At 41.4% G+C, this 26,259-nt stretch overlaps 1 protein-coding gene across 1 annotated transcript; it reads right to left on the bottom strand.

The window, feature by feature from the left end:
* Window positions 1-1,770: 1,770 nt before the first annotated feature.
* Window positions 1,771-15,108, bottom strand: RRH (retinal pigment epithelium-derived rhodopsin homolog). Its single transcript, XM_075849733.1, has 7 exons — window positions 14,948-15,108; window positions 6,329-6,519; window positions 5,630-5,729; window positions 4,363-4,516; window positions 3,252-3,420; window positions 2,575-2,753; window positions 1,771-2,168 (listed from the first exon to the last, which is right to left on the bottom strand). Exons 1-7 carry the CDS (start codon window positions 15,084-15,086, stop codon window positions 2,063-2,065), a joined length of 1,038 nt encoding a protein of 345 aa, XP_075705848.1. The 5' UTR covers window positions 15,087-15,108; the 3' UTR covers window positions 1,771-2,062.
* Window positions 15,109-26,259: the final 11,151 nt, after the last annotated feature.

The following is a 26,259-nucleotide window of genomic DNA, read 5'->3' on the forward strand; positions in this document are numbered from 1 at the left end:
ACTAATTACGTCCGTAATTGACGGACGTATTTCGGCCGCAAGTACCGGACCGAACACAGTGCAGGGAGCCGGGCTCCTAGCATCATACTTATGTACGATGCTAGGAGTCCCTGCCTCTCTGCAGGACAACTGTCCCGTACTGTAATCATGTTTTCAGTACGGGACAGTAGTTCCACGGAGAGGCAGTGACTCCTAGCGTCGTACATAACTATGATGCTAGGAGCCCGGCTCCCTGCACTGTGTTCGGTCCGGTACTTGCGGCCGAAATACGTCCGTCAATTACGGACGTAATTAGTGTGTGTGCACATACCCTAACCCCCACTATTACCCTGGTAACCACAGCCACCAGGGGTATCAGGAAGAGCCGGGTACGATCCAGTACTTGAACATCTGTAGTGATGGTTGGATATTGGGGCAGCCGCGGGCTGGTATTATCGGGATGGGAAAGGCCAGAAACAGCGCCCCCCCCCCCCCCCCGGTAATGCTAGCCTGCTGCCGCTTTATTGTATCTTAAAAAATAATAATAATAATAATTGGAAAGAACGATGTGGGGTACCCCCAATTTTCATAACCAGCCAGAGACAACACAGCAGCAGCAGCCTAGCATTACTAGGGTGGAAAGAGCCACTGTTTTTGGCCTTCCCTAGCCTAACCTAATACTACCAGCCTGCGGCTGCCCCAGTGCCCAGCCAGCACTACAGATGGTCGGGTACTGGTTTGTACCCGGTTCTTCCCGGGAACCCTTGGTGGCGGTGGGTACCGGGGTAATAATGGGGGTTAGTGTTAGCCTCTGCACCGGCATAAGATTAAGCCCCGCCTTAGTAATGGACACTGTCAATTAGCCAGCAGCTATTACTAAGGTGGTAATAATAAAGTTTAAAAACATACAAGGACATATAAAAAATATTTTATTGAAATTTAAAAAAAAAACACACAACCCTCAGTAACCATTTTATTGAGAATAAAAAAAAACGCCGTCATTGAAGTAGTCCTGGAATCCGACGTAGTCCAACGAACGAACCTGTAAAATAACACAAACACACAAAAATAGTTATGTAACACATAAAGAAGCAAAACAATTATTATTATTCGTACCTTTTCTGGGTCCAGCGCTGGAGCTGCAATGTCAGCGAGCTGGGCCTTATATCTAATCCAATCATGTGTGATACTCTCTGCTGAGCCACTGTATCTAATCCTATAATGTGTGATACTGTCTGCTGAGCCACTGTATCTAATTTAATCATGTGTGATACTGTCTGCTGAGCCACTGTATCTAATCCTATCTGTAGTTTATAGAGTTGTAGTGCTATAGATATGCTGTCTCCTATATACACATATACACACACATACACATATACACACACACATTTTCTTGGGGGAGACATATGTTATGGGGGCTATATCCCCTGACATTTTAAGACCTTAGTGACGCCCCTGGCTGCTAGTGCTGCATTGTTGGATCACTTAGGAGACCCAGCGATGCAACTGAAAGCTGCGGGCTGTCGGCCATAAGTTTGCAGGGGGGGAGCCCAATAAGAACTTTTGCATCGGGGCCCATGAGCCTTTAGCTACGCCCCTGACAGAGATGATGCAAAAGATTTGGAATTTACAGATTTCTGCTCTCCCTAAAGCTAGCCATACACATTAGATCAAAGTTGGCTGAGCATGTCCAATTCTTTCTTGACACAGGAGATTAGACGCTTCTTCAGGGGTCTCTCAGCAGCTTGTCTCCCTGTCCTCATTGAAATAAATGCAAGCTTGGCCAAGTCATGTCATAGCATGCATATTTATGAAGAGGTTCGGGAAAATAGCTCTCGCCCGTTTGTCCAATAAGCTATCTAATGCGTTTGACAAGCTTAACTAACATTTCCATGTAGAGATTGTCGGCACTATTTAAAATAAAATGACTGAACGGAACAATAATCACTTTGTGCAAATACAGTGAGTGACCAATCTCTCAACAACACAATTGTTCAGTGCATTGTTTTCACATAATTTTTGTACTATTACTCAGGAGACTTCTAGCATTGTCCATACAGAATAAATAAAAATTTAATCTGAGTTATGTTGTCAACGTGCTTTGGGAAACACTCATTGGGAAGTGATTGTCTAGAGTCACCTCTTGACGTGACTTGCACCGCACCATAGAAAGGATTGCTTTTCTGAACCTGAAAAAGAGGGTAGAAATGTTAATGTCTGAGGTTATATCACCAAGTAAAGGACACACTAGTTTGTCTGTATCTACAATTAAGTCTGTGTTCAGTGTGAACTTCGGCTTATGCATAGGGAAATGTTCCCGCCATATACATGCCAGATGTACTCAAAGACTCGTATGTGCTCGATAGTTGCCAAATTAATGTCCCTTTGACATCTGCCAGGCTAGTATTTGTTGGTATACTTTTTTGCACATACATTTGGACATTACAAAAAAAAAACAATTATGGAGGAAGTATGCAACTGTATGGCATAAAGAATGCTTATGTCTGAGGCATCAGTCAGAGGTATACACGATGGAGTACTTTCCAACGTCAAATGGTTGCCTTTAATTGCATTGAGGAAAAAGGAAATACTTACTTCTTATTTGCAATGACATATATGCAAGGATTGTAGAAAGTTGAAGACTTGGCAAAGAGAGGAGCTATGATAGCCATTGCTGGTGAAATTTGTCTAGGATCCCCAAAAGATGACCATAGGCAGACAATAGAATATGGGGACCAGGCTATCAGAAACATCAGGATCATTACTACAGACATCTGGAGACAGAATTATGCCAATAATCGCTGTCATTACTAGTTCAAGGTCATGTTGTATTTTAACAATATGTGCTGTAGAAAAGAAACATGTTTATAGTATTTTTGTGCATTTATATTTGATCATTGAACTTCACTGCTTCTGTATGACTGAAACATAGAGAAAACAATTGTATAGCTTTCTTGTTTTCTATAGGCACCGGCAGAGATAAGCTGCATTAGAATCATTTGACAGCTGCTCCTCCTCTATGGAAACAATATGCATATTTGACATATAAAACTGCATGCTATTGGTGGATAGAGAATTATAACTGTCAGCTAAGCAACTATATTTGCTGTCCTAGGAAGTAAGAGATGTTTTTTTTATTTCTAGATTTTTGAAAAATTTCAAAAAACGAACAATCTATATTACTAGAATCTTACAGTAATCTATAACTTCTAGTATTGTATCTAGATTGTGATCAAATATATAAACATGTACCATGTGCATACCCTACCTACCTTTGTAACATCAGCCTGATCAGACCAGTCCACATTGCAACCTCCAAGGCTGTTTCTGTTGTTATATCCTTTCATTGTGCGGGACACATTGTAGTAACAGTAAAACATCACCATCAGTGGCAAAATAAAATTTATGGCTACCACAGTCATTGTGTAGGATACAAATGACCTGCAGGAGAACAAACAACGGCAAGTTTGCAATGTAAACATTCAATGTGAATAAAGCATTACAACTGCAGATATGTAACAGTAATATGGAGGGAAGCCGTAGATTGTCAGGCGGGGGAGAAGCTGCAGACGCTACTATAGATATGTTATAGGGTGGCCAGTCAGTCCTACATTGGGAACTGCACATGTGTGGAGTGGAGGGTAATGGTGAGTATGTATTTTTAATAAGACCACATAGGATTGGTGGGAAGATTGGACAGGGGACAACTAAGTTAATGATTGTCCATCTGGAAGCTATTATTCTGAACAGGGGCCGAGGGTGGATGTGGGGGTGTACGTTGTGCCCTTTTTTTATGCTGTTAGGACACCTTTGAATTTGTATCTCAAAAGAGACATTACAGGGGTTGGAATGAGTGTGGCTGGTTAGTAACATATTTGACACCAATGTATAATGACAGACTTTTGCTGTATTTACTGGCCAATAATTGGGTGAACGAGCATTCATACAACACTCATTTCCAATCATCACCCTGTGTAAATGCTCGTTCATCAGCTGATCGCATATTTTAAATCCAAAAAAATTATCGCTAATTGGCAGCACATCTCCTGGGTAAACAGCAAGATGTGCTGTCGACATGATGCAAATGTATGGGGACAAACGGTCGTAATAACAATTGTTCGTCCCTACACTAACGATCGTTGCTCTGTTTGAATGGAGAGAACGAGCGACAATCGACAAGCTGTATTGTGAATCGCCGCTCGTTTGAAGTTGGTAAACACAGGCAAATATCTGCCCATGTAAAACCACCTTTACAAAATAGATGTAGCAGACATCAGTCAAATGAATGATTTTTACACAGATCTAAAAGTTGTCTCCTTAACCATATCAATGAATCTGCCCAATTTATTGTGCATTAGAGGAAAGTATCTCAGTATTTCTTACGCATCATTTTTTCTCCAGTTAATAGTACATGTGGCTCCAGTTGGATCTGGGGCGTAACTTGACCATCCCACAATAGGCATTACAGACCAGAAGACGGCATTTATCCAAGCTGCCAGAATCATGGCTGAATAGTGACAGCTTGTTATTCTTCTTCCTGTGGAGAAAATATCTATAATTACAGCAGCTAACGTATCTAGATCATAGGTGAGTAACCTTCAGCACGCCTGCTATTGTGAAACTACAATTTCCTGCATGCCCTGACAGCCTTTAGTTAAAATAATAAAGCCTTTGGCTTTTAGGGCATGCTGGGAGAGGTAGTTTCACAACTGCTGGAGTGCCGAAGGTTGCTGATCCCTGATCTAAATCATTACTTCACCGAAAGGAATTGTTTTAATAAAGCACACCCACTTCTTGCGAAACGTGGTCCTTTCGCCAAGGTATAACTTTAAATTTCTGGGCCCCAGTGCAAAATGTGTAACAGGGTCCTCCTAATAACATGTGTTATTTATAATACTGATGTCTTCTCGTGTGACCTTAACACCAACTTCTGCACCTGCCTTTGAGTGCTGATCAGCCTGACAGTAGGATCCATAGAACAGCCTTATGGATGTGACTCAAGGCCCATTTACGCAGGCCAATAATTGGAAACGAGCATTCCCCAAGAACGCTTTTTTGACTGATTATTAGCCCGTGATTACAGGGCAGCTGCCAGCAGCACATCTCCCTGTGTAAATATAGGATGTGCTACCGACAATGATGCAAACTGATGGGGACAGAACGATCGTATTAACAATCGTTCATCCCCATACAGTAAAGCATCGGCCCATGTAAAAGGGCCTGTTAACGAGCGCCGATTGACTTGTTATATTGTCGATCGGTGCTCGTTATGGGCAGAAATCTGCCCATATAAACACACCTTTAGTCATACATGCCAACTCTCCCGGAATGTCTGGGAGACTCCTGGAAAAAGTGAAGACCTCCCGGACTCTCCTTGAAGAACAGGCAAATCTCCCAGGCTACGGTTTTCAATACGTTATAAAAAAAAAAAAGTATGCCACACCCAGAATGTGGTGCCAAATTTAGCCTAACCTGTAATTTTGGCCATACACTATATAATTTTTTTTAACACAATTCCTGATTTGCAATTTACTATTTATTTCAATTTATTTGTGGCACATGTACAGACAGGCAGACCACAATGGAGAAAGAAAAATAGGACACTTTCAAAAGATGTGAATGTAGAAACAAAATAAAATCTATAAATTACCTATGTCTGGTCGGCAGATTGTCAGGTAACGATCAATGGCAACCACAGTCAGAAGTCCAATACTTGCCATACCAAAGAAAATGTTTAAGCCAGCATAGATCTAAATGTGAATATTTGCAATGATTTTTCTTGTGCTATAATTATCAAATAAAAATTAAAGTTGCTATGTTTGTAAAAGATCTGAATACAGATGTGATCATTTTAAGTTGAGAATTAACATGAAGTAATTTTGCCCTTGTTTGAATAACACAATGAATATGAATTAAATAAGCTAGAATTTTTAATTCAGATCTACATGAACATGTTAGATATACTGTAGATGAGTAAAGGGTTTTTTCTTTTGATCAAAACCAGGTTATGGTGGTCCCAAAGCCACTTGTACAGCAGTGGACCCTACTGGAGAGTCATAGAACTACATCAGATGACATTTATATAGTATATATAAACTCGATAGTAATAAAATCATTGTCATAAATAGGGCAAAGTAGAGATAAAGGTATTGATTGAATAGATACAAATGACATACCTCATCAGGGGTGGTTTACTAGGAATATACATCTAAAATGTTAAATGTAAGTCTATACAGATGTCCAATAAAAAGTATAAACTGGCATCAAGAGAAGAGACTCATCAACCCTCTGATGTGAATAAAAGGTAGGATATCCTTTACCATCAATAGCAGTAGATTAGTTTATATACCTGGCATCCCACATTTCCAAATTTCCAACTTCCATGTAAGTCAGAGGCAGCAGACATAGGATAACCAATCCCACTGACACCTATATCTGTGAATGCCAAATTGATGATGATGGCATTAGTTGCTGTACGAAGCTCCTTGTATTTAACGAAGATTCCCAATACTACAATGTTGCTTAAAATGCTCACTATACCTAGGAGAAAAGATGCAAAACAACATATTACAAAATAGAGAAAAGTAAATCAATATTCTTCAGAGCAGTTTAAGAAAAGGATTGAAGAACATGTATTATTCCTAGTGGGATCTTATGGTTATTCAATTCACATGCCAAGTATTGATGCGATTACAAATGTTTTGCAGGTGTCCTAATAATCCTGAGATGGGATACATAGGGGACTATGACATTTGTATTATGTATTTGAAGAGCATGTGTTTTTCAACATTTCAGTTTTCTATACATTGATAAAGAAAAATTCCATTATATTAGGAAAGCTACACTTCATTAGATCACATTCTAATGGGTCGTTATTTATTCTGATTGCCATATCCCCCGAAATATGAGACAATTGATAACAACCTCATAGGGTCTTTTTTGCCTTAGCTAAACTTGATGGATTTGTACCTTTTTTCAACCTTACTATGTTACTATAAGTTTTGTTGGCTTCGATAAACTGCTCATGAACATAGAATTCCATCTGCAGATTTTGTAGACAAAAAAACACTGGTCTTATACATAACAGTTGACCAAACACGCTGATTCTGGCAGATTGTCCAATGATCCTATGTATATGAGGGCCTCCCAACTCTCCCCTGATGGCAGATGTCGGGGGAAATAGAGATCGGGTATGCTGGATTCAGGTGTTTGGAAGCACCATTAAAGAGGCTCTGTCACCAGATTTTGCAACCCCTATCTGCTATTGCAGCAGATCGGCGCTGCAATGTAGATTACAGTAACGTTTTTATTTTTAAAAAACGAGCATTTTTGGCCAAGTTATGACAATTTTTTGTAGTTATGCAAATGAGGCTTGCAAAAGTCCAAGTGGGTGTGTTTAAAAGTAAAAGTCCAAGTGGGCGTGTATTATGTGCGTACATCGGGGCGTTTTTAATACTTTTACTAGCTGGGCGCTCTGATGAGAAGTATCATCCACTTCTCTTCAGAACGCCCAGCTTCTGGCAGTGCAGATCTGTGACGTCACTCACAGGTCCTGCATCGTGTCGGACACATCGGCACCAGAGGCTTCAGTTGATTCTGCAGCAGCCTCGGCGTTAGCAGGTAAGTCAATGTAGCTACTTACCTGCAAATGCTGATGCTGCTGCAGAATCAACTGTAGCCTCAGGTGCCGATGTGTCCTCGCTCGTCTGACACGATGCAGGACCTGTGAGTGACGTCACAGCAGTGATCAGGCAGAAGCTGGGCGTTCTGAAGAGAAGTGGATGATACTTCTCATCAGAGCGCCCAGCTAGTAAAAGTATTAAAAACGCCCCGATGTACGCACATAATACACGCCCACTTGGACTTTTACTTTTAAACACACCCACTTGGACTTTTGCAAGCCTCATTTGCATAACTACAAAAATGGTCATAACTTGGCCAAAAATGCTCGTTTTTTAAAAATAAAAACGTTACTGTAATCTACATTGCAGCGCCTATCTGCTGCAATAGCAGATAGGGGTTGCAAAATCTGGTGACAGAGCCTCTTTAAATAATCATTATTACTAGGTTTATGGCATACACAGTAAGCATAGGGCCCTGTAGCAAAACTTAGTTTGGGCCCCACCCCCATTAAATTTTCACAAATTTACTAAAATATAAAAAAATGTAAATAATGTTAATGTTCACAATATTTTTCATTGACAGATAACTGGCATAAATACATTGATAGATCACCCCCATTTAGCTATTAATGTACTGTTTTTCTCTACTCAGTACATGATAAAACTGGCTGCCTGCATCCACCACTAGTGGGAGCTCAGTGCATATACATTTATGCAGCTACCATTGAACTCAACGGAAGCTGTAAAATATCTCTATGCACTGAGCTCCCCCTAGTGGTAGTTTCAGACAATTGCTATGGTTGTAGGTCAGGAAGCAGAAGGAGTACAGAGTCGGGCCCCCTTCTTACCACGGGTCCCATTGCATTGTGTGGTCTGCCTCTATGGTAAGACTTGTTCTCTTCTGAGCAAGTCTGCTGGGGCTGAATGACATTCTGTGCCAAGCCACTCAGCACCTGTCAATGACGCAAGCGGTGCTATGACATCATCGCGCTGCTTGCGTCGTTGAAAGGTGCTGATTGGCAGGGCAGAATGACTTGCCCTGCCAATCAGCAATTTTCAATGATGCAAGCGGTGCTATGACGTCATCGTGCTGCTTGTGTCATTGACAGTCGCTGAGTGGCTGGGCACAGAACGTCGTTCAGCCCCAGCAGACTTGCTCAGAAGAGAGCAGGCCTGCATTGCCACAGGACGGCACAGGAACGGGATCAGATGAGTATGTAAAGGTTTATTTTTTCTTCTCTTGCTTCTCTTTTTTCTCTACAGGGGGCACTATCTACACGGGACGCTATATGTGTGGCACAATTTACAAGGGGGGCTATATGTTGGGCACTATCTACAGGGTGGGCTATATGTGGGGCACTATTTTCAGGGGGGCTATATGTGGGGCACTATCTACAGGGGAGCTATATGTGGGGCACTATCTACAGGAGGGGCTATATGTGGGGCACAATCTACAGGGTGCCATATATGGGGCACTATCTATAGGGGGATCTATGTAGGGCACTATCTACAGGGGGCTCTATGGGGGGTCATTACCCACAGGGGGCTCTATGGGGGCACTATCTGTAGGGAGCACTGTGTGTGTGTGTGTGTGTGTGTGTGTGTGTGTGTGTGTGTGTGTGTGTGTGTGTGTGTGTGTGTGTGTGTGTGTGTGTGTGTGTGTGTATATGACACAGTGTATGGTGCAATTATAATCAGGGACACCGTGTATGGCGCTACTATAATTAGAGGTGTAGTGTATGGTGCTTTTATATTTAGGGGTGTAGTGTGTGGCACCATGAGAATTTAATCTTCATTCATAGGTACAGAAGTGTTTGAAAAGTGAGAAGCTGAAGAGATCAGAGTGGCAAACTGCAGAAATAGGCTATGGCCGGAAGAAGTCATCATGATGTCTGGACCGGATGGAGAAGAAAATAGAAAAAGAACAACTAGAATTTGAGAAGACATCACCAGTGAGTCACTTACTGTAAATATTTATTCTGCTCTCTAATTAGTACATTAGTCACTGTATGATCTGCAGCGAGATGATGGGTGGTATGATTTTTTTTTTGGGTAAAACAGAAAATCCCAGCATATATTTACGATTGTTCGGGCAATGCTGGGAGCTGTAGTTTTACGGCAGGTGTTGCAGTAAATTGAGCTGTATTTGTGCTGGTGTTGTATTTATGTACCAAGCTTGGTTCTGGTGCTGTATATATGTACTGAGCTATACAGTTAGGTCCAGAATTATTTGGACAGTGACACAATCTTCATGATTTGGTCTCGGCATGTCACTACATTGGATTTGAAATGAAACAACTGAGATGCAATTAAAGTGTAGACTTTCAGGTTTAATTCAAGGGGTTGAACAAAAATATCCTGTGAAACGTTTAGGAATTGCAACCATTTTTCTACACAGCCTCCTCATTTCAGGGGCTCAAATGTAATTGGACAAATTAACATTATCAAAAATAAAAATAAAAATTTTATATTTTGTAGAGAATCCTTTGCAGGCAATGACTGCCTGAAGTCTGGAACCCATGGACATCACCAAACGCTGGGTTTCCTCTTTTGTAATGCTTTGCCAGGCCTTTACTTCAGCTGTCTTCAGTTGTTGCTTGTTTGTGGGTCTTTCTGTCCTAAGTTTTGTTTTAAGCAAGTGAAAAGCATGCTCGATCGGGTTACGATCTGATGATTGACTTGGCCATTGCTGAATATTTCACTTCCTTGACTTAAAAAACTCCTGGGTTGCTTTCACAGTATGTTTTGGGTCATTGTCCATCTGTACTGTAAAGCGACGTCCAATCAACCTTGCTGCAATAGGTTGAATCTGAGCAGAAAGTATATCACTGAACAATTCAGAATTCATCCGGCTGCTTCTGTTTTCAGTCACATCATCAATAAATACTAGTGACCCAGTGCCTTTGGCAGCCATGCATGCCCATGCCATCACACTGCCTCCACCATGTTTTACAGAGGATGTGGTGTGCTTTGGATCATGAGTCATTCCAAGCCTTCTCTATACTTTCTTCCTACCATCATTCTGGTACAGGTTGATGTTAGTTTAATCTGTTCAAAGAATGCTGTTCCAGAACTGAGCTGGCTTTTTTAGATGTTGTTTGTCAAAGTCTAATCTGGTCTTTCTATTTTTGAGGCTGATATAATGGTTTGTACCTTGTGGTGAACCCTCTGCATTTGCTCTCATGAAGTCTTCTCTTTATGGTAGACTTAGATACTGATACACCTACTTCCAGGAGAGTGTTCTTCACTTGGACAGATGTTGTGAAGGGGTTTTTCTTCACCATGGAAAGGATTCTGCGATTATCCACCACTGTTGTCTTCCGTGGATGTCCAGGCCTTTAGGAGTTCACGAGATCACCAGTGTGCTCTTTTTTTTTCATGAATGTACCAAACTGTTGATTTGGCCTCTCCTAACACTTGTGCTATCTCTCTGATGGATTTCTTCATTTTTTTCAGCTTAACGATGGCCTGTTTCACTTGCATTTATAGCTTCTCTGACCTCATGTTGTGGGTTCACAGCAACAGCTTCCAAATGTACATACCACACCTGTAATCAACTCCAGACTCTTTACCTGCTTAATTGATGATGGATTAACGAGGGAATAGCCCATGCAGCCCATTAAATAGCTTTTGGGATAATTGTCCAATTACTTTTGGTCCCTTGAAAAAGAGGAAGCTACATATTAAAGATCTATAATTCCTAAACCCTTCCTCAAATTAGGATGTGAGTACCCTCAAATCAAAGCTGAGAGTCTGCACTTTAAGCCCATATTGATTATATAACTGAATATTCAATATGTTTTGGTAAACAGCTAAAATGCCAAAATTGTGTCACTGTCCAAATAATTCTGGACCTAACTGTATATCCTGAGCTTGGTTCTGGTGTTGTATTTATGTACTGAGCTTGGTTATGATTTTGTATTTATGTACAGAGCTTTGTTCTGGTGCTCCATATATGCATGAGCTTGGTTCTGGTACTGTATACATGCATGAGCTTGGTTCTGGAGCTGTATTTATGTACAGAGCTTGCTTCTGGTGTTGTATTTATGTACTGAGCTTGGTTCTGGTGTTGTATTTATTTACTGAGCTTTGTTCTGGTGCTGTATTTATGTACTGAGCTTTGTTCTGGTGCTGTATTTATGTACTGAGCTTCGTTTCGGTGCTGTATTTATGTAATGAGCTTTGTTCTGGTGCTGTATTTATGTAATGAGCCTGGTTCTGGTGTTGTATTTATGTACTGAGCTTGGTTCTAGTGTTGCATTTATGTACTGAGCTTTGTTTTGGTACTGTATATATGTATGAGCTTGGTTTTGCAGCTGTAATTATATAGGATATATTTATAATAATAAAATTGCATGGAGTTATTTTCTATTCATTGTATATTTAATGGGAACCTGTCAGGTAGATTTATCCCCTTGAACCGCCACCATGCAGTAATACATGACCTGACAATATTTCCATACATTCCCCTGTATGTTTTTTTCAGATGCAGAAAAATCTATAGAATCACCTTTTAAAACAGCGCACACTATTTACTAATTATTCATTAAAGGGCCATGGTGCGGTGCCGCTATCCTGAAGAGCCACAAACCCCCCTTTATTTTCTTGATTGACATCTTGGTAGCTGTTATACATCACTACCAGTCTCCTCCAACTTTCTCGGATGCGCCATTGCCTTGTACTACTTGAGCATGCACCGTGCAGCGAGGTGTACTCTGCCCAGCTTCATCAGTGCACCAGGCATGCCAGGGGAGTCCAACGCAACGGCGAATCTGCAAGAGTTGGAGGAGGCTTCTAGTGATATAGAACACCCAGGGGGATGTCAATCAAGATCTGGGGGGGGCGGCGCCATTTCAATTTTTGTCTCAGGCAGCAGAAAAGCTAGAATTGGCACTGAATACGCCACTGCTTTATGGTGTAGTCGGATAAAACAGCTGTCAGCAGAAAGAGCTTTCGGATGAATTTCAAGTGTATGACCGGCTTAAAGATGCTCTGTCACCAGATTTTCAAACCCCTATCTCGTATTGCAGCAGATCGGCGCTGCAATGTAGATTACAGTAACGTTTTTGTTTTTTTCAAAAACGAGCATTTTTGGCCAAGTTATAAGCATATTTATATTTATGCAAATGAGCCTTTCTTAAGTACAACTGGGCGTGTTTAAAGTTATGTCCAAGTGGGCGTGTATTGTGTGTGTACATCTGGGCGTTTTTACTTGTTTTACTAGCTGGGCGTTGTGAATAGAAGTGTATGATGCTGACGAATCAGCATCATCCACTTTTCTTCGTTAACACCCAGCTTCTGGCAGTGCACAGACACACAGCGTGCTCTCGAGAGATCACGCTGTGACGTCACTTCCTGCCCCAGGTCCTGCATCGTGTCGGACGAGCGAGGACACATCGGCACCAGGCGACAGAGGCTACAGTTGATTCTGCAGCAGCATCGGCGTTTGCAGGTAAGTCGATGTAGCCTCTGTCGCCTGGTGCCGATGTGTCCTTGCTCGTCCGACACGATGCAGGACCTGGGGCAGGAAGTGACGTCACAGCGTGATCTCTCGAGAACACGCTGTGTGTCTGTGCACTGCCAGAAGCTGGGTGTTAACGAAGAGAAGTGGATGATGCTGATTCGTCAGCATCATACACTTCTATTCACAACGCCCAGCTAGTAAAACAAGTAAAAACGCCCAGAAGTACACACACAATACACGCCCACTTGGACATAACTTTAAACACGCCCAGTTGTACTTAAGAAAGGCTCATTTGCATAAATATAAAAATGCTTATAACTTGGCAAAAAATGCTCGTTTTTGAAAAAAACAAAACGTTACTGTAATCTACATTGCAGCGCCGATCTGCTGCAATACGAGATAGGGGTTTGAAAATCTGGTGACAGAGCCTCTTTAAGTCTGCATTGACACTTGGGCTCAGGAGTTCCATCTTCCTGTCTGTTCTTAATTGTCAACGAATCCGAACCCAGCTCAGGGGAGAAGGGAAACACTCCCAGATTAAGTATTTGGTATTGGTTACCTTCTCTCTTGAGCTGGGTTAAAATCCAATTTTTGGAAATTAAGAGTAGACAGGAGGATAGACCTCCTGAGCGCAAATGTACATGCTGTTTAAGTGTGTGGGACCCGACAAGATTCTGACAGAATGGATATTTATCTGTGTGTTCCAGTACAAATATGCACAAAAGGGGTTGTAAAAAACCTAAGAATTATTTTAAGGCTGTGTTCACATCACCGTCGCTTTCCGCTGAGGGGTTCCGTCGGAGGTTTCCATCGGGTTAACCCCTCAATAGAAAGGCAAACTGAAACCTAATCTTCCGTTTCCCACACCATTGATCTCAATGGTGACGGAATCCTAGCTAATGGTTTCCGTTTGTCACTGTTGTGACAGGGTTTCATCGTTTTGATGGAATCGATAGCATAGTCGACTGCGACAGTGATGTGAATAGGCCTTAAAGAGGCTCTGTCACCAGATTTTCAAACCCCTATCTCCTATAGCAGCTGATCGGCGCTGCAATGTAGATTACAGTAACTTTTTTTTTTTTCAAAAACAAGCATTTTTGGCCAAGTTATGACCATTTTTATATTTATGCAAATGAGCCTTTCTTAAGTACAACTGGGCGTGTTTAAAGTTATGTACAAGTGGGCGTGTATTGTGTGTGTACATCTGGGCGTTTTTACTTGTTTTACTAGCTGGGCGTTGTGAATAGAAGTGTATGATGCTGACGAATCAGCATCATCCACTTCTCTTCGTTAACACCCAGCTTCTGGCAGTGCACAGACACACAGCGTGTTCTCGAGAGATCACGCTGTGACGTCACTTCCTGCCCCAGGTCCTGCATCGTGTCGGACGAGCAAGGACACATCGGCACCAGGCGACAGAGGCTACATCGACTTACCTGCAAACGTTGATGCTGCTGCAGAATCAACTGTAGCCTCTGTCGCCTGGTGCCGATGTGTCCTCGCTCATAACTTTAAACACGCCCAGTTGTACTTAAGAAAGGCTCATTTGCATAAATATAAAAATGGTCATAACTTGGCCAAAAATGCTCGTTTTTGAAAAAAAAAACGTTACTGTAATCTACATTGCAGCGCCGATTTGCTGCAATACGAGATAGGGGTTTGAAAATCTGGTGACAGAGCCTCTTTACCTTCTAACTACAGTCTTTATCTTGACTTTTAACGCATTAAATACACAATGGCAAGTTCCTTTTATCTTGAATTTTTCAATGACATTTCAATGTCTTTTTTTGTGTAAAATCACGCTGCAGCAAGTTATCAGAGTCAAGATAAAGATGACTACATCCGTACATGAAATACAAATTCTAAAAATAGAAGACCATACCTGCTGTAATAAGATAAGCTGCAACGATATTATGCTCATGCTGGGAGAACACAGAATGGAATTCTGCAGAGGCAGCAGAAGCATTAACTGAGACTGTTCCAGTTGGTGGGAATGTTAAAACTTCTGGTGTCTTGTCCATCGCAAACCTTGTGTTTCAATGCAGTGACTGCTAAACAAATTTTTGCTCCATTATTCCATGAGTTCCTTGAGCATTAAACTGCTTGCATAAATTAAAGGAATCTACTGGCCGTTCTTGCCCCAGTAAAGCTGGTTAGCTAAACAAAGACCAACACAGAGGCTCAGATGTTCACAATGAAGTGCTTAGTTTTTATTCAGAGCCTCTTTTCTAGACAGCTTAAAAATATCACATGCCCTTATTAAAGACCACTGTGGAATGCAACACAGATTATTAATTTGTATATCAATATATTTTGATTTCCAGTGACTATTTACTTGTCCTATTAGTTATCAGGCAACTCCATAGCTTTTGAAAGAACAGTATAAGCAACAGTGTGATGTCTCATGTTCTAATAAAACAAAGCGCTTATAAATACTATTCACTTTGGTTTTTTTCTAGTATTATTTAACAACATTGAATCACGGTAGGTTTAAAGAGGCAATGTCAATTCTCCTCAAATGTCTGTTTTAATAAATACTTTGCATTTCTTAGGCCTTATTTACACGAGCGTGTGCGTTTTGCGCACGCAAAAAATGTGGGGTTTTGCGTGCGCAAAAGGCACTTAACAGCTCCGTTTGTCATCAGTGTATGATGCGCGGCTGCGTGATTTTCGCGCAGCCGCCATCATTATGACACTCCGTTTGGATGTTTGTAAACAGAAAAGCACGTGGTGCTTTTCTATTTACATTCAGAGTTTGACAGCTGTTGCGCGAATCACGCGCGTCCCACGGAAGTGCTTCTGTGCGGTGTGCATGATTTTCACGCACCCATTGACTTCAATGGGTGCGTGATGCGCGAACAGCGCACAAAGATAGGACATGTCGTGAGTTTTTTTCAGCGGACTCACGCTGAGCAAAACTCACGGACTGTCTGGATGCCCCCATAGACTAATATATGTGCATACGACACGCGTGAAAAGCACGCGCGTCGCACGCACGTATATATCACGCTCGTGTAAACGAGGCCTTATAAAGTAAGAATTTTGCAGTACCTTTTCTTAGAACTCTGTTGTGCCATTGCTGTTATTGCTCCTACAAATGTATGTATAAATTGCCAACTGGGTGTTACCATTCCCCTTTGTTACGAGCAACGGGTCTGTTCCTGCGCACTCGTGATCTCCTAGCTACCCTTCAGCTGTCGGGGCTGTTGCTAAAGTCAACTGCTGTACAGCTGATTCATCAGTGCAGGTCAGATGACCACACGATGTGAGCCACTGGGGCTCGTTTTGAGAGAGCGACCTGATTGGTCTGTCTCCCTTAAGAATCGATGGCTCCAGCAGTATGGTGCCGGTGATAGCGTATTTTAAGTGTGTTCGACTTGTGCTTCTCTGTACTTTCGCAGATAGTGTATTACCAGCCTAGTCTTGTATTTTCTCAGTCCTTGTTTGATCTTTCTTAGTTGTTCAGTTTTATCCTGTCTATTGTTCTCTGTTCATCTGTTTTCTCTGTTTTTTTTTATCTGTTTAGTTTTGTTTGCATTGCCTCTGGTTCCCGGTGTTTTCCTGTTCCTGTTACTGTTGTTGTTGTTGTACAGTGTCTGAAAATTAGGGACTTCATAAAGGACAGTGTAAGGCTACATTCACACGACAGTGAAAAACGGAGGTGCGATGGATGTTTTTGTAACGGCCGTTTTCAGAACAATGGAGTTCTATGAGTGTATTCACATGACCGTTTTTTTAACGGCCCGTGAAAACTGGTCGTCAAAAAATAGGACATGTCCTATTTTTAAGTAGAGAATAAAAATACGGACCACCGGCGCTGCGATTGTAGTCAGGAAATAAGGACCTTTAAACGGACATCACGGCAAAGTTTTAATGACAGAGGCTACGCGTTTCAACACCGGACTGGTGTCTTCATCAGGCCAACATAACATGTGTGGTTCAAGCACATTTATATACAAACAGACACAAGAAAAAACAGGAAGAGGGAACAGAGCCCCGCCAAAACCACAGGTCAAAGTTCAGACACATTATAGATAAACAAACATGTCCAAACTTTAAACACGCTGACAATATAATGATGTTTGGAGATACATATAATACAGTCTTTCACACAATGACATTAGAAATACATTAGAAGAAAAATGATCGGCACTAAACCAACACACGCCGTTTTCAAGCACATACAAAAATATACTTCATATCATTAGAAGCCACAGTACTAAACGTGGCAATGAGTGCAAATTCTGAGTATTTATCCGTAGTAATGACACAAAAACAAGATTGAGATTATTACGGTGATTGTAATCCTAAAGCGCTGGTTAAGCTTCCCCGGTTGCTAGGAGACCCAGGAAATACGGTGGCCGAGACATAAGCGCTGAAGCGCATGATGGAAAGCACAGAGCTTATTACGGTGATTGTAATCCTAAGACACTGGTTAGGCTTCCTCGGTTGCTAGGAGACCTAGAACGTACGGTGGCCGAGACATGAGCGCTGGAGCGCATAATGGAACGCAGAGCTTAGACAACGGGGAGAGAGACGAGTAGTGAACAAACCAACAATTCATTATTCAAGGTAGGTAAAAGACTCATTTAAAGCTAAAATCTATTTGAACAAAAGCATATTTATAAGATAAAACGATGATAATGGAGTTTTTCAACAGGGGAGAAAAACGGCATCAAACGATGGACCAGAGAACTGGGACACACACGAGAAAGTAAACAAAAAGAAAACAACCGCAACGGTCCAGATAAAGAATCCAAGACCAGGTAAGCAAATGGTTTGGTTAAAAGTATATGGGGTCAAAAATCTATGGATTTTAACATTCGATAATATGAGAATAAATATTATAAAAATTGTAAAAAATTGTGCTGTTGCCAACATAGGTAAAATAGGTGACCCTACATGAGCGGGGAAGAGAAATTAGGCGCAGAAGGAAGTAGGGTCTATTCCAAGGATGATTCTGTGAGATCATTCAATCCATTGGGATATAAGGTGCCTAATTTGTAAATACAAAAATTTTCTCGCTGTTTGAGCCTAATAAATCTATCAGACACATCAACGGATATTTGTTCTATAGGGATGACTTTGATGTGCGCAAAATTGCAATCATGTTTGGATGCGCAATGTCGTGATACACTTTGTTTTAAAAAACCCTTACTTACATTAGACCTATGTTTATTAATACGGTTCCTTAAAGTCTGTGTCGTACGCCCCACGTATTGCAAATTACATGTGCATTGGAGCACATATACTACATATGTACTCCCACAGTTGAGGTAATTTTTGATTGGAAACCTTTCGCCTGTTGATGTAGAAGAATAATCTATACATTTATTGGTGATGCTGTTACAGCAAAGGCATCTATTTCGACCACAGCAAAACGAACCTTTTAGACCTGTTACTGATTCTTGATTTGTCCTTTTAATATTACGCATTTTGCTAGGGGCTATTAGGTTTTTAATTGTCTTAGCCCGTCTATATGTAATTGTAGGATTTACTGGAATTAGAGGTTTCAGAAAAGGATCATTGGTCAAAATGTGCCAATGTTTCCTTAGAATAGATGTAATTGATTTACTACCTTTATTGTATGACGTAATAAAGTTGCTGTTTCGCTCAACCTGGTTAGAATTCTCAGTGGTTGTTTTTATTTGTATACACTCATCCTGAGTCAGAGTTCTGGCTTTCGACTCTGCACCCTTTATTAGGCTCCTTGGGAAGCCTTTTTCCAGGAATCTTTTATTAAGGATCTCACATTCTTTATTAAAATAGGATTCATCAGAGCAGTTTTTTCTAATCCTACGATATTGGCCAAAGGGAACATTTTTAAGCCATGGAGCATAATGCGCACTTTTAAAATCAAGGTAGCTGTTCACGTCTACAGTTTTAAAATGCGTTCTCGTTACAAAACGGCCACCCTTTTTCTCAATCGTTAGATCTAAAAAGTTAATGCTAAAATCTGAAAACGTATGGGTAAACGACAAGCCAAAACTATTATTATTCAAATATTCAATAAAATCGTTTGCAGTAGATGAATCACCCTTCCAGATAAAAAAACAGATCGTCGATATAACGTCTGTACAGCACAATTTTGTCTCTAAAAATGTATTCATTCAATATAAAAGAATTTTCAAAGGACCCCATATACAGATTGGCATAGGAGGGGGCAAAACGCGACCCCATTGCACAACCTTTAATTTGCTTAAAAAAGTCACCATTGAAAGTGAAAAAATTATGGTTTAAAATGAACTCAAGGGGGCGGAGCGTAGCCGTGCAGTGTGATGGCAGCTTGAGACCAGAGCTCCTCACTGATACCAGCCAAAACCCGAGCTATATCGACCCACATCGTTGGAAAATGGTTAAACCGGCAAAGGAGAAACTTAAAGACCACACTGGCACACCCAAACCGGGGAAAGCACAAGCAGACATGGAGAAATTTCTCCATAAAAGGCATGAAGAATCTCCGGCCCGGAAATCTAAGATGGCCGCCGTGCATGCTGCTCCACAGTGCCGAGATGACGATTCAGATGAGGAGAGTGGAGGTGAGCAATCTGAGTCGGGAGACACTAATGATTTAGCACCAGTGTCACGGGGGTTTATGAAGAGGATCTTATACAAAGCCTTGACTCCTCTTACTAAAGAACTGTCAGAGATAAGCACTGATTTACGTCAGATAGGATCACGGGTGGAGACGCTTGAAGCAGCACAGACAGACATGAGAGTTTATCATGACAAAGTGCGGGACATTCTACATTCACAACAAGATCAATTGAATGAGATGTTTATGCGGACAGAAGACCAAGAAAATAGGAGTCGGAGGAAGAATATAAGGCTGCGGGGAGTACCTGAGTCATACGCACATGAGACTTTGGGCAAACTTGCTCATGACATATTCTCTTCAGTTCTAGGAGTAAACAGCCATGATACAGTTCGGATAGAACGTGTCCATAGAGCACTCCGCCCAAAACCTCGCTCTAATGATCCCCCCCGCGACATTATATGTGGTCTGCTGAGCTACACTGATACAGCTTAGATTCTAAAGGCTGCAAGGATGAAAGGTACTATTGAATTTGAAGGAACAACAATATACCTCTATCAAGATATAGCATCCTCCACACTACAAAAACGGAAAGTTTTCCGACCTCTCCTTGATGCGCTACGTGCCTCCAAGACGCCTTTTCGCTGGCTATATCCGTTTGGCCTGGCGATACAAAAAGATGGCCGCCAAATCACCATCAGGAAACACGAGGACCTGACCCATGCATGGGAAACCCTGGGTATACCGCCTATGGAAATCTCGCCGTGGATGATGGTACCTCCGGAGCTGAAATTACCTCCATTGCTGGAACTTATGCCGTGGAAAGTGGTGGGGAAACTGAAATCGCCTAAGAATAAAAAGCCGGCGCTAAGATCTGGAGCGATGGAAAATTGAAAGGTACTGCCAATATTGCGGGGACTGTTCTCCACACGGCTCCAGCATTCGGATTGACGGACGTCACCTCTCCTTTCGAATTGGATTCGTGAGTAGGAGCTAGTCACTGTAGCTGGAGAAGATCAAGAAATAGAGTATACTTTGATGTGACTTTATTGTTGCTATTGTGGGCGATTCTATCCTATCGCTTCTTATTGTTTTGCACTGTTCTTACTTGGGTTTTGGCTGGCATGCGGGTTATGCCAACTACACAACTGTTGTTAACAGTTAACTCCCCCCCCTCCCCAGGTACATGCTCTATACATTGGGGCAGTACATACCTTTACTTTAATCTCACTCTTCCCTGTATTACAACCCCCCCCCCCTCCTACTGGTGTTCTGAATACTGTGATGACATATATGCTGATGTATACTATCTTTCACCATGTCTGATATTAAGATAACATCGTATAATGTTCGAGGTCTGAATACTCCACGTAAACGATACCAGATTGCCCAACAATTGAAAAAAGATAATACTGATATAGCCCTTCTCCAGGAAACACATCACAAGCATAATAAAACTATGGAACTATCTAGGGCTATCTTCTCAAATGCCTTTCATAGCACCTACTCTACTGCTAGCAGAGGAGTGAGTATTTTGATACGGAAAAACTTACCTTTTAAATTACTGTCAATGCAGAAAGACCCTGACGGTCGATATCTTTTTATAAAAGCTCACATTGGTACAGATTTGTTCTCTATAGCCAACTTATACGCACCCAATACGGATCAGATATCGTGGATTATTCAGACCTTAGAGAATTTTAAGTTGTTTGCGGAAGGTGCTAGAATTATAGGCGGGGACTTTAACATCCCACTTAATCCCATTATAGATTCCACTGGCAAGGTTAAAATATCCCATCGAGCTGGATCGAGACTCCACAGGGTACTTAAAGACCTACAGGTCACTGATGCGTGGAGACTTCTATATCCCACCACAAAGGATTTCTCTTATTACTCTGCAGCACATAATGTATATACTAGATTAGACTATGTTCTGTTGTCGGATAGTCTCCTCCCGATGGTTCTGTCGGCAGGAATAGGAAACCTTCTCCTTTCTGATCATGCACCGGTGTTTGTATCTATGAAGCTAAATAGTGTTCCAAGGGGAGACAGACTGTGGAGGTTGAACAATACGATTTTGAGTGACCCCCAACATTCTTCTGCGATACAGGATAATATTCAGAAATATTTTGATATAAATTCCTCTCCGGATTTATCGGATGTTATTAGATGGGAAGCGCATAAAGTAGTAATACGAGGAGAACTGATATCGCTATGCTCACATATCAAAAAACAACGGTCAGCAATATTGAACGATCTGTTCTCGAGAATATCTACGCTTGAGACTATTCACAAACGTACGAAAGCAGCCGCAGCCCAGGTTGAGCTTGGGGAGTTAAGGGAAGAGGTTAAAAATGCCTTGAATATAAAAGCTGCTAAAACATTTCACTATACCAAATTTAAACACTATGCGCATGGGGAAAGGGGCAACAGAATCATGGCTGCACTGCTTAAACAACAACATGAGAAATCTTTTATCTCTGAGATCCTGACTTCTTCAGGTGTTAGAGCTACTGAATCGAAGGACATAGCACAGGCCTTTACTCATTTCTACCATGGCCTATATAATCTTAAAGGTGGGGATAGTCCGCAGGGTAACCTGGGGGATAGCACTAGAAAGTTTCTAGATAAACTTAGCTTACCTCAACTCACACAGGAAGATCAACTAGCGCTTACTGCACCTTTTACCACAGAAGAACTTCATAAAATTCTTAAAACAATACCATCCGGGAAAAGTCCTGGCCCAGATGGTTATACGATTCAGTACTATAAGACATTTAGCGGTATTCTGTTGCCCCATTTCACATCTATGTGTAACTCATTGATGGGGGGAGCCCAATTGACTCGCCAATCTTTGGAAGCTCACATCACAGTCCTCCCAAAGGACGGGAAGGATCCAGCACTATGTGGTAGCTATAGACCTATATCTTTACTAAACACGGATCTGAAATGGTGGGCAAAGGCTTTGGCGACTAGATTGGGGAAGCTTCTGCCCAAACTCATTGGCCCAGAACAAACGGGATTTGTGGGAGGGCGTCAGGGTAAGGATAATACTACAAGAGTAGTTCGGCTAGTTCAACACGCTCGCTCGACACACACCCCAATGGCACTACTTAGCACAGATGCCGAAAAGGCTTTTGACAGGGTGAGCTGGCAATATATGGTAGCTACCTTGTCAAAATTTGGGATCCCTGTTGAATTCATACAAGCTATATTGACACTCTATCATAATCCGAGTGCTAAAGTCAGAGTAAATGGCATATTGTCGGATTCCTTTCAAATTTCAAATGGTACTAGGCAGGGATGCCCTCTATCACCTACACTGTTTGTGATGGTGATGGAGACCTTGATACAAAGGATCCGCCAAGATGACAATATAGCTGGCCTGAAGATAGGTCAATTCACGCATAAAACGGCTGCCTTTGCGGACGATCTGCTACTGTTGGTGACTAAGCCGTCTGTCTCCCTTCGGAACATAACACAAGCTTTTACGGAATTTGGTGCAATATCTAATTTTAAAATTAACTATAGTAAATCTGAGATCCTTAATGTCTCTGTACCTCAACAGGTAGTTGCTGCGGTGACGGGAACATCTCAGTTTCGATGGATTTCTACATCAATCTCGTACCTAGGCATTACCATTTCTAATTGCCCATCACAATTGTATACCCTCAACTATATACCTCTAGTAGCGGCTATTAAACATCAACTAGATTCCTTGAAGTTCCCGTTTATGTCATGGATGGGGCGGAAAAATTTCCTAAAGACTTTTATAGTCCCAAAAATTTTATACCTGATTCAGACGTTACCACTGTGGCTACCAAAATCATTCTTCCTCTCCCTAAAGCGTATATTCTCGAATTTTCTATGGAACAAGAACAGACCAAGACAGAGGCACACACAACTGATTAACTCGGTTAAAATGGGAGGTATGGGAATGTCCGACATACACACATATTATATTGCTAATCACTTGAATAGATGGGTTGAGCTGCAACATCCCTCTCAGACTTCTCTTTATACGGAAGTAGAGAATACTCTTATGCTTAGCTGGGAACAGAGGGCCCTGTGGAGTCTCGCCAAAAGTTCACACCTTGACCAATACTCTAGCATTCTTTTAAAGGGAACCATCCTAGTGTGGCAAGACACACATAATAGATTGAACTTGCTCGGGATGCCTTCACCACATATGCCTTTACGTTTAGTGCCTTGCTATGTACATCGGGATTCTACACTAATACCAGATCCGTGGGACATAGCACACCACATGAAAGTTTCCGTCCTGATGACTGATACTCCGCAGAGAAGTGTCCCCACGGTATTTGATAAATTAGGAATAAAGTCTCGTGATTTCCTCTTTAAACACACTTTTATGAAATGCTGCACGGCTATGCTTAACTCCCTACCCACCCAAACATCTCCTCAGAATTGGTTAGATAAGATGCTCATGAGCTCTATACCCCAGCGTAAGATACTATCTACCTCATATAATCATCTGATCTCACTGACTTGCCCACCGATTCCAAGCTATATGGAAAAGTGGTCGACAGACCTCCATATATCATTGACCGAGCCCGAAATTAGATTCATACTGTCTAACGCATTAGGTTTCTCTAGGTGTACTAGAATACAGGAAAGCTCCTACAAACTGTTAACTAGGTGGTATAAGACGCCTGTGGTCCTACATGCTATTGATCAAGAAGTTACGGACCGGTGTTGGAGATGTAACACCTCAAGAGGTACTTATTTACACATATGGTGGACATGCCCCCTTATTGTGCCTTTTTGGCAGCAAATAGAACAGAAAATTAATAACATTTGCTCTACAAACTTACACTTAACACCTGAGTTAATCCTATTGTGGAAACCGACACCCAGTTTTACCCCCAAGAAGCATTGTCTTCCAACCCTGTTGCTCACAGCAGCTAAGCTATTAATACCAAGTTGCTGGAGATCAACAGAACCCCCACAGTTGAGTAATTGGGTGAACAAGGTATCAGAATTAGAAAGACTAGAGGAACTGGCACATTGGGAACTGCTAACTAGAAAGAAGTATCTTAAAATATGGGGACCATGGAAAAACCGGGCAACTTCAATTTGAACTAGGTAAGAGTAATTGTAGGAAAGTAGTTTCTATATCATACACAATGGGATTAGAATACTTTGCCTTCATCAATATCATAAATAACATCTATGTTAACTAAATTCAACAACACCAGTCCACCTTCCTACCCCCCCCCCTCCCGTACCTCCCCTTTCTCTCCCTTCTTGTTGATAAGAAGATATGTAAATCAATATATGTTCAACATTCTTAATGGAATTTACACTGCTCAAGATATGTTATCACACTCATTTCCTGCAATGATGAAAATCCAAATGTGATTCCTGATGGATGTGAATTTTCTGTACAACATGTTATCATTTTGTATGACATATTTTTGTATGTAATTTTAGGAGAAAAATTAATAAAAACAGTTTTGAAATAAAATGAACTCAATACAGTCCATAATAAAATTAAGTTGTGAGTTAGAAAAACGGGGATCATTTATAAGAAAGCTAGAAGTGGCTTCTAAACCTTGTGTATGAGGAATATTTGTATAAAGGGAAGCCACGTCAGCAGTAAGAATACTGATATCTGATAGATCATGGACAGTATGTAATTCAAAAAGGTCTCTAATCAGTTGGGTGGAATCTTTCAGAAATGAAGGTAACTTTAAAACAAAGGGTTGTAGGTGGATATCCACAAAATGCGATAGGTTACTGGTCAATGATCCAATGCCCGAAATAATTGGTCGGCCAGGCGGATTGGACAAAGCTTTATGTATCTTCAGGAGATGATACATAAAGGGAATGGTTGGAAAAGGACAGTCAGAAACGCCCTTTCTTTTTTACATAGAAGACTGTCCCTAAATGCAGTCTCTATCAAAGATTTATATTCAATCTCGAATTTAGAGATGGGATTGGACTTCAGTTTCTCATAAAACTGCTCATCCGACAGCAACCTAAAAGCTTCTTTAAAATATTCGGGTCTATCTTGAATAACAATACCCCCCCCCCCCCTTTTATCTGCTGACCGTATTATGATATCCTGCCTCTTTTTGAGGATTTTTAAAGCTCTACGTTGAGGTCCCGACAAATTGTCCCTATGGGGAATAAATGGTTTCAAGTTTTTAAACTCTGTACTCACTAGGTTGGAGAAAGTTTCCAAAGCTGGACCCCTATGATGTAACGGATAGAACGAAGATTTGGGTTGTAGCTTAGTCCTAACTGGCATAGGATTGTCTGTAGTAACTTGATCAGGTAGAATCAGTGGTGGAGACATGGCAAAATGGCGTAGAAGAGTCAATTTGCGCATGAATTTATTTAGATCCATAAAAAGTTAGAATCCATCTGGCGATGTAGTGGGACAAAATGAAAGCCCTTTGGATAACAAGCTAACTTCATCAGTATTTAGTATATGTTGGGACAGGTTGAAAATTTTGGTTAGATCAGCTTGTATTTCTTTTTCAACGATGGGGGCAGAACCTTTGGTATGATGTCTCCCCCCTCTGCAGCCTCTAAATCTACTCCTAGTTTTCTTTTGGAGGATAATTTTGGGATTGTCAAAAAATAAGAGTTTATGGTTAGAGATGAGGGACTTAGAGGTCCCCGAGGGAAGG

The sequence above is a fragment of the Rhinoderma darwinii genome, chromosome 1 (assembly GCF_050947455.1).
Source record: "Rhinoderma darwinii isolate aRhiDar2 chromosome 1, aRhiDar2.hap1, whole genome shotgun sequence".
In the NCBI taxonomy this organism is placed as follows: domain Eukaryota; kingdom Metazoa; phylum Chordata; class Amphibia; order Anura; family Rhinodermatidae; genus Rhinoderma; species Rhinoderma darwinii.

Coding starts and splice junctions, on each gene's coding strand:
- RRH (XM_075849733.1), bottom strand. CDS start 15,086: ATGGACAAGACACCAGAAGTTTTAACATTCCCACCAACTGGAACAGTC. Junction 6,520..14,947: donor AGCTTATCTTATTACAGCAG/GTATGGTCTTCT, acceptor CTTTTCTCCTAG/GTATAGTGAGCATTTTAAGC. Junction 4,517..5,629: donor AATCTGCCGACCAGACATAG/GTAATTTATAGA, acceptor TTTTCTCCACAG/GAAGAAGAATAACAAGCTGT.